The 10,109-nt window shown below is 34.9% G+C and overlaps 1 protein-coding gene across 1 annotated transcript in view; it reads left to right on the forward strand.

Moving 5' to 3' along the window:
- The window catches only part of LOC110993436 (homeobox protein invected), a 46,588-nt gene extending 37,440 nt beyond the window's left edge, over positions 1 to 9,148 (forward strand). Inside the window, exons 4-6 of the mRNA XM_022259702.2 lie at positions 4,070 to 4,075; positions 6,525 to 6,625; positions 7,227 to 9,148. Of these exons, the coding sequence (XP_022115394.1) occupies positions 4,070 to 4,075; positions 6,525 to 6,625; positions 7,227 to 7,484 (365 nt within the window). The 3' untranslated portion in view covers positions 7,485 to 9,148. The remainder of the gene's footprint in view (positions 1 to 4,069; positions 4,076 to 6,524; positions 6,626 to 7,226) is intronic.
- Positions 9,149 to 10,109: the final 961 nt, after the last annotated feature.

Below are 10,109 nucleotides of genomic sequence, written 5' to 3' on the forward strand. Positions count from 1 at the left end.
CAAAGCTATTGTAACACCATGAAGGTTTTATTACTTGTTGCAATTATTAGTGTATATAGTCTGTGACGTTTGCCAATTTTGACGTCATTCCCTCTTTCTTTTTATTATTATTTGCTTGAGAGGTATATTTGTTTATACTTCATAATATACGCTATGCCTCATTTTGGCGCCAATCATACGTTTTATTTTTTTGTACGCAGTTTTTTAGTCTATATGTTATATGCCGAATTCGCTTTTCGTACATTATTTATTATATTCAATGGCTTAAACTATATATATATAATTCGTAATAACACCAAAAAGTATTAATTATTTGATTGAGCTGTATGTGTTCTATGCTGAATTTTGGCGGCATTGAATTATTTAATATATTCAATGCCTACATACATTTAAAATCGTCTCTATCTCACTGTTGCTCATCAAAAAGGTTTCATTGATTTGAGCGGTATGTATATATAGTCTGTACCTAATTTTGTCTCTTTACATTTAATATTTTAGACGTTGATTTTTTTAGTCTATACCTAGTGTGGGCATATGTCAATGGCGCCATTTATAATTTACTTTTATTTAATCTACACTTAAAATCCATTTGATCGAACTATTGTGTACGTGACTAAAGAGTTTTCATTTTTTGGTCTTACTTTTTTACACCATGTCTATAGCATATTATGCTGTATATATATGTATATATAACCTGTGTGACATATTATGTCAATGTTGGCACGATTTACTTTTATTTGATCACGCAATTTTTGCTTGTTCCCAATATGACCGCACATCCTTTCTGAAATCCTTACAATTACTACATGTACCGTTTCCGTCTAACATCTCCTGCCTTTAGCTTTATACTATATTTATTTATTTATTTATTTATTGGGAAACCAATCACACTTATATATAATTGTATTATAATGTATGAAAATGAAATTAACTGGCGGCCTTATCGCTTTCGAGCGATCTCTTCCAGGCAACCACTGTGATTAAGGAAAAAAATGTATTAAATTACATAAGGTTGCAAAAAGTGGAAAAAACATATTGCATATAGTTAAGAAGAAACTAAATATGAACAAAAAAAATAGAGTTTTATCTTTCATAATCAATAATAATATTAAGATTTAATATTTATAAAAATATTATGTTTTTAACTATCTTATCATTTTGTTTTTTAGATGTTTCTTTATTTTTCTCGCGTTTAGTTTCACAACCTTCTACATGAAACTGGCATAAAGTTATAACTATATATACCTATATTTCTATAGTGTATGGAATACAGTTGGCGCCATTCTGATGTTTCTACTGAAATACCTCCGGATACATACAGTCTTTGCCCTATTACTGGTTTAACTCAAATGACAATTAATATATTGTACCTAAAGACGCTTCGTAATACTAACGAATCTTTTTTTCACATAGTATTAATTTATTATAGTTAACGTAACGTAACACAAAATATACAATAATACAAATTTATACATTCCCAAGACAGCGTTTAAAAATGCAAATGGCGTCATTAGTATAATTTTGACATTTATCGCTTTATTATCTATGGTCTAATGAGTTGATTAATAGCTCGACCGGTTTACCAACTAAGCGCTTTCCTATTAAGCGATTTAGGGCTTTAAAGCGCTTTCTAAAATGGTTCCTAACGACGAACTAGTTTGACTTAGGGTCCGGCAACGCACTCGCAATTCCTCTGGCAATGTGTGTTCATAGGAAACAGGTATTTCTAATTTGGCTTCAAAAAATTCGTGCCATCTTAAAAGGCGGGCAACGCATGCGCAACTCCTCTTGCAGTGTTTGTGTCCATAGGCGACAGGTTTCTCGAACTAATTCAAATTAAGGTCCTTCGTCTTCCGTCCAATTTTTCTCTACCAGAAAACCTTTATCAGAGTTCAAAGAATAAGGAATTGGTCCAGCCGTCTTCGAGATTGCTTAGCAACATATTTTCAACTATGGTTCTGTGTGCCATGCTACCTGGTATCTAGAGGCCGCGATTCCAAAGCAAAGTACTTCCTGGTACCAGCTCCAGCGGCATCTTAATGTAGAGGACTTCAGAATGATCCAGGGTCCTCCATATGGAGGCTATGCTTTCCGCACGATAGAGATGTCCTTTTTAATAAAAAAAAAATTACCAGTTATGTTAGATCCTTGTCTCATTGAAGAGACAATGTATGAAAGAGAAGAACATCTAGAGGACAGTACCGAAATTATCGCTTGAGGCATGAGAACAACTCCTAGCTAAACTAAGCTGGCTCGCCCATGAACAAATTCATACATAAATTAATTTTAATTAATATCAAAGCAGACCGTTTCCTGTTAAACACCAGGTGAACCTAATTAGTTAATTGAATATTTAACTGTATGTTTTCGACTGGTATTTAACAATAGGGAATTGGGCAGCAGAAATAGATCACTCGCACTGCCACTGTTAATACCGCTGTCATTGCGAAGTATAGGCGGCAGTGTTCGTTTAGTACGGTGAAGGAAAACATCATCATCTGCCAATTACGAAAACATGTAATAAAATTGGCCCTGGTATTCTTCCCTAGGTGATACAACCTACAGTTATTTAAAAATACTCTTACTTCGTCACCACTAAGGTCAAGAGTCAAGACCCACTAAAATGGGTGTCAGCAACAAAAACATCGGCGGCGCTACATGCTTCATAGGGTTGGGCTCCTTTCTTCTTTTCCCAATAGGCAGATCTGCCTGACACACGCTGTCGTATTTCGTCTAAAGCAAGCCGGTTTCCTTGGGATGCTTTCCTTTGTACGAGCGAATTTTAAATGCGCACACATAAAAAGTCCATGTGTGTAGTCAGGGATTAAAGTCGCACGCTGCAGCCACTAGGCATAAAAATCCTAAACTATCACAAGTCCATTGTTTATCTGTGTCAGAAAATTAATTATTAAAAACATTTCAGAACAATTTTTTCACTGCTTTGCGTATCGTGAGCACTAGGTTTTTAAGTCAGACCACCCAGTTTATAATTAAGACGTTTAGATAAAATCAAATGGAATTCGCTTTCATTTGCCGCCTTTGAGTCGAATTAATTTTTATTATATGTTTATAGATATATCCTAATAACAATTGTGTTGTGTTACCTTTGAAACAGTTGGACCGATTTTTTTAGAATATTCTTGTAATGCACCATTTTATTAAAATCCCTTAATTTTTTACCATTCACCTAAATTACCTTCGAAACAGCTGGACCGATTTTTTTATAAAATTAGGTCTGAATATAGGTACTTGTTGACCTATATTCAGACCACCACCACCATGATTTTATTAATACGTCTAGCGATATTAGTACTGTAATATGTTTATAGTTTATCTCTGGATCTATTGAACTGATTTCGAAAAATTCTGTTTCACTAATAGAAAACCATGTTATTTGTGAGTAATAAGAGATATATTAAATTGTCAACTGCCATAGTAAAGGCAGAGAAAGAGACTTTTTAAAGGTAGGATTTGATGTCGACAAGTGTTTATAGAAGTTCAACGATAATAATCGAACGAAGAAACGGCATTTTGTCATGATTTTGTGGTTAAATTTTTTTTTGTATTAAAAATGATAACTATATAGTTTATATAAACAAGATTGTAGAGGACATTCTACTGAAGCGATTTCGGGATATTTTAAAAACAAATGAAACTTAGAAGCGCAAATTATTATTAAGGACGAAATTTATTGCGACTTTCAGCAACATCTAGGATGTTTCATGAGGAGGGTTATTATATAGGTACATAACATTGCTTAGCGAATGAATAATAATAAAGAATTATAATTAATGTTATAGAGAATTAAAACAAATTTAAAAATGTAGTCGCTGTCGATGAGGAAAGCACCAACACTGTGGTCATCGGTCTACGAGGCGCGACTTTATTTAATTGGCGATTTTACAAGTAATCAAAATTTAATTAATAACATGATTAGCTTTATTTTCTATAAATTATTATACTTTGTACGTTGTTTTTTTTTTTAATTTTAATTATACGTTGTTTGTTGACAACATTGATAAGGATTGAAAATTGTGTGTTTTTAATACGTGTTTTCTTTTTGTTTCAGGTCGAAGTAAGTATGGACTATATGGTGAGATTATGACTAACTTTTAACACAAATGTTAAAAAAGTGCCTGAATTCTTCAAAATAGGGCAAAACTTGATGATTTTGTTCATCCATTTAAAATGACCTGTTTTGAGCAAATAACAATTTTTTATCTGTTTTTGTTTTAGTAATATAAATTAAAGTTTTTTTTTTATCTTTATCATGCATGTGTTGTTATCCAGAAATGTCATTAATACAATAGAATGTGTGTGAGTATCCAGAAGCGGAACAACCTTCCCTGGGTAAAATAATAAGTACAGGAGTAAAAAAAGGAATCCAAATTACTGAGGCTAGCACTTACTATCAATTTTGGTTTGTCCTACTCCAGGCCCTGGACTAATAACTATGAAGTAAAAGAAAACGCCGAATTACGGTGTGCGGTTGGTTATCGATGCGCATGCATGCGGCAGCGGTTCAAAAATCCGAGTATTTATCCTTGCGCCATTACGCCGGAACACCACCTCCCATTTCCGGTATATCAAAGTCAGAATCTACCATTGTCAAATCGGTGTTTAAAAATAATTTATCCCAAACACACAATATGTATAACTTCGGCTTAGTATGATTTATTACTTCCTTAGAACTTTAAATTTGCTACTATACCCCATAGAGTTCGCTTTTCCGAATTATAGGTTTTACCGCGCAATTTATTTCATCAAATTTGTCTCACCAAACCATCCTCAGAGTCTATTAAAAGAGAATACCCTAAAACGAATTGATACGAGCCCTGCATAGAGATTGTCCATGGTGAGCCTGCCATTCCTCTTTTCTGTAAGACCAGAGACAGGACAAGAGAACAAGACATCAGATCAGCTGTACACTTATGAATGACATTTCTGGATAATCCTTACAGGTGACTTCGACCGGCCAGGCGGTCGGTGCAATATTTTGACCAATTTTAACCTAAATTTAATGAATTGGTTAAGATATTGCATCGTCCGATTGGTGGGGTTATCATCGTGTGCAGTTTGAATGTAAGTAAAGGGTTTTCATGATTTTCTATCAGAAATAAAATAAAAACAAAATAGAGACCTATCGTGGAGGGGCTGAGTTATTTCTAAATTTCTGTATTTAGCAAAGCCTTTAACATACCATACCACCTCCAAGAGACAGAAGCATGAAAACACTACTAAAAGTAAATACACTAGAGTTTAGCTGCCTCTAGTAGAGGAAGATTCAGCTACTTCTCCACCATCACCAAAAAGGCATGGTGCTCTAGGAGTTGAGGTTTAGAAAATACACAGAACAATTCCCAATAAGTCAATACGTAATCACATTGAAAGCGCATGCGCGTCGTTTTGTTTGAATACCTTCCGCGTTTTGAGGTTCAAGATGAAGCAGAAAAATGGATGGTTTACGTCGTAAGTCACGTATTAACTTGGACCAATAACCAATCTAAATCAAACGAAGCGTCCAATGGTTTCACGATGATTGAACAAGGACGAGAATAAAACTATGAGAGATTATATTCAGATTATCTATGGAAATCAAAATTTGTGGCACTAGCTGTTGGATGGCGTTATAGAATTTTTTTTTGAAAGATTATTTTCAAAGTTAGAGTTGAGATGAGTGAGTACGGTGAACAAACTATCCGGGAAACAGCTGCCAGTGGAGGTATTTCTGTTGTATGAATTACAGTTTGAACGTTGTTCAAACCTCCTGGTTTAGCATTGGGCCATGGCCAGTAAGGGCTTAATTAAGGAACCTGTCAGTTCATAAGTTTGACGTAAAGAAACTGTATTTTCAATTTTTCTGTATTTTATGTTGATATAAAACTAATTAATCATAATAACGATATATAGTCCACGTTAGCATAAAAAGGAAGACAGCGTGCTTGATAATCCTTCAGTTTTGAAGTCGCTGATAGCGGTCCAATTGAAGTTGCTTACAATCATTTTATAGACATTCACAGAACGTATTGAAAAACATGTTGGACACATTCAATACATGATAAAACCGTAAAAAAAGACTTTGAGGTTCCTTAAACTAACACAGACATGGTGCGCGCACAAGTTCAGGCACACTCGCAAATACTATGTAGTGTAGTGAGTGTACGCACTCACATCACACACACTCATACTCACGCAAACTTAAAGTCTTGCCCGACTTCTATTTGATTAGATGTGACCGTTAAACTTAGACCACAGTCGATGGCGTGTGTGTGTGGAGGCTGATAACTTGCTTGCCTTGACAAATATTGAAACAGATACAGAAATCTGAGGCCCAGAACTAAAGGTTGTAGCGCCACTGATTTATTTATTTTAGATGTAGCATTAAAACTACTTTTGAACATGTACTACGTAATTGTAATCAACCGACAACACAAGCATACCAGTGCGGGGTTATTAATTTTGTCACAGCCATATTTCTGTCATGAATAAGGTTTTATTATTATTAAGACATTATTCTTTCACAGGCCCTCGGACGAGAAAGCCGAAGAAGCCGCCTGGAGATACCAATAATGATGAAAAGAGACCCAGGACAGCCTTCTCTGGTCCTCAGTTAGCTAGATTAAAGGTTAGTAAAGATTGATCACGTGATAACCCTTGCTTAGCATCATAGATACACATCAGCACCTGTAGTATCAGGTTCCTGTACGTGGTCATTTTTCTAATAGGCGAGTAGGTGATCAGCCTTCACTGTCGGCACATGCTGTTGACATTTTTGGTCAAATGCTTTATGCTGTGTTCACCGTACGCTGCCTACCAACTATCTGCACCAAATCATGTTGGTTCTCTCGAAAATGCTTACCATCATTAGTTTTATAACCAGTAGATATTACCAATTACACTATATTTAGTCTCCATCCATATCATAGTTTAAGTTGTGATGAGGGCCACGATTGCAGCTACTCACAAATGTTTTGTAAAACTAAAAACTTGGTGATATAAAAAGAGTGAAAAGAAGAGTTAGTTCTTCTCTCTTAATTTGATAAGTGGCTAGTGGATTGTTATTGATATCTTACATAATATTCTTCTCTAAAATTCTTCTCAGAAACTCTTCCTCTCATAAAATATCGTAAGAAATCCAGCTTATCATGAACTTTTTGTCAATTAAAGAATTATGAAGGAACACCAATTATATGACATGATTATCTAATTAAATACCATTGTTACAGCATGAGTTTGCTGAAAACCGGTACCTGACTGAGCGTCGACGCCAGGCACTGGCAGCAGAACTGGGGCTAGCAGAGGCTCAAATCAAGATCTGGTTCCAGAATAAACGAGCCAAAATCAAGAAGGCTTCGGGACATCGGAACCCACTGGCTCTGCAGCTCATGGCGCAAGGGCTGTACAACCACAGCACGATACCGTTGACGAAAGAGGAAGAGGAACTGGAAATGAAGGCAAGAGAAAGAGAGCAGGCTCGACAGTGAAGAGAAGTGTTTTGTGAATTATTTCATGAAAGGACATTAATTAGTTGTACTCCTGTAGTCAGATGTTATGTAATATGTTCCTCAACTTTGTAATATCGGTACAAAATCTTGGAATCTAGCTGATTTCAGTTTAAAGTCTACTAAATGTAGCTTCGAAATGCCTGTTGATGTAAAAGCATGTGTTAGGCTATGAATTAATGATCGACTCTGATTAAGTATTAAGTCAAGTATTCTAGAATAAATTCAATGTAATACACTTATTGGCTTTTAAATGTGAATATGCATTGATCTATCTCTTAATATAATGTAAGAGATAGATAATAGAGAGATTTCTTTGATTGTGATTGGTGACGTGTTGAGCCATGACCGCTACCACCTCCTTCAATTGACGGCGTGTAATGGCGTGTCGGTAGAAGAAACATGACTTCGTATTAGACTAGGAAGAGATACTGCATCTTACAGGAGACACGCTGTAAAAAATATGCCCTTAAATTTTGAAAGTCTGCACTTTTCGGTATAAAACACTTGCTCCTAAAATCAGTACTATTCAGGACCGCCTTTTAAGTATCTAGAAATTAGCAATCGCTATCTGTGAGAGAATAACGATTGGTGAAAATACTTCAGCTGAAAGCCGATTGGCATAAGGTTGCATCGGACAGGGGGCTTTGGGAGTTTCTAGTTTCGGAGGCTTTTGGTTCGCAGAGCCAACGGAATGTGTATTAAACTAGAGATCGACCAATCACAAGCAAACAAAATCGCAACGTCTTACGCTCTACTTGTAAATTAGATACGTTTAGTTTGAAGCTAAAATATTTATGTCATCGTCTTAGTATGGAAGTATTTGGAGCTGCTGACTCTTCTGAAAATACTTGCTCCACTCGCCACTTTTCTGTCGAGAGTGTGAGTGTTATATGTGTCAAAATCGGAGGAAACAGCTTCCGTCCACACATTACCACAATCAGTATGATTTCGAGTAAGTTTCATATCCAAAAACTAACCTTGCCCAAATTTGACATGATTGGACGGGAAGCCTGTGTTAATCTGACCTCAGACCAACAGAATAAAGTTCAGTCACTGGTTTGTCTGGTGGAGGATCCTCCCTTTAGGTCGAAAGACTTTCCTACGCAAACGTAATTTCTTTCGTTTACAGACGACGATATCGCTCTCTTCTACAAAGCGCTCGTATAGAATCAATCCAATCCGACTCCATACACCATATTCAAAAAGTGTTAAATTTGATTATCTATATATTTATACCCAATTATAAGAAAATCTTTACGAAGAGATTTATAAAACAGTAGTAGATTTTAGATTTCTTGCGATGTCTTACTGCGTCAAAGGCCTTAGTAAATTCCATTAAATTTTGAATGTTAGCAATACTACTTTTATAGTATGATACATCTATATATCTATGCAAGTAAGAGAATATAAGAGAGCCTAGTTAATACAGTAATGTTGTGAATTTGGTATTACGAGCGCGATTTTCAAACCCACTGGAATTGTATTAATATGTAAATATGTTAAGTTATTTATTGTGCAATTTAGTATTAGATATGTTTCGGATGTATTATGATTTGTTGTACAAATATAGGATAGGTTGAATAATATAGCCGAAGAAGTGTAGCGATTTCTTGATCCTAAATAAACGAAATTGCAGACTGGAACCTTTGTTTTATTTTCCATGTATTTTGTGTTGAATTAAAAATATACAATAGCTATGTTTGGCTACATGATATTTAATGATATTTTTACAGTTTTTTTAGAAATACGAAAAAAACGATGCTTTTTATGCTTTTTTATTGCTAACGAAACGATAAACGTTTATTAACACACTAACAAAATATCCTTTATTTTTTTATTAAAATAAAAATCTGACTTTTTGCTAAATTACGTTAAAGTATTTAAAGGGTATTTTACAGATTTATGAAAACGAAAAAAACATTATTGATTTCGTATTTTTAATTGCTAAATGAAAAGTACCTATTCAGAGTTATTTTCAAACTTTTTTAAAAACATTAAAAACTTTCTCACAAAAAAATCGGTACATTTTTCTTCGCCACTTTTTACTGGTTATTTTATACTAAGTATTTTTTGTTAAAAAATTAAATAAAAAATAAATCAGTGGCACTACAGCCTCTTTAGGTCTTGGCCTCAGATTTTTGGATCTGTTTCATGATCAATTTTTAAATCTAATAGGCAAGTAGGTGATCAACCTCCTGTGCCTGACACACGTCGTCGACTTTTTGGGTCTAAGACATGTCGGTTTCCTCACGATGTTTTCCTTCACCGTTCGAGCAAATGTTAAATGCGCACATAGAAAGAAATTCCATTGGTGCACAGCCGGGGATGGAACCTATGACCTCAGTTATGAGAGTCGCACGCTGGAGCCACGAGGCCAACACTGCTCAAAAAAATTTAAACTGAAGAAATTTCTATTTTTTTTACTAAGACACTATTGTATCATATGACACTTCAAACTCAAACTGAATAAAGAAACAATACACACCATCCACCCCCCAATGATTACGTCAGATATTTTTCAACTTTAAAGCCGCCTTAAACTGTATCCCCTTTCACAGTTCAAATAACATCACCCCAAAGAAAAAAGTAAATTAAAGTCGGGAA

Source organism: Pieris rapae, chromosome Z (genome assembly GCF_905147795.1).
Source record: "Pieris rapae chromosome Z, ilPieRapa1.1, whole genome shotgun sequence".
Classification (NCBI taxonomy): domain Eukaryota; kingdom Metazoa; phylum Arthropoda; class Insecta; order Lepidoptera; family Pieridae; genus Pieris; species Pieris rapae.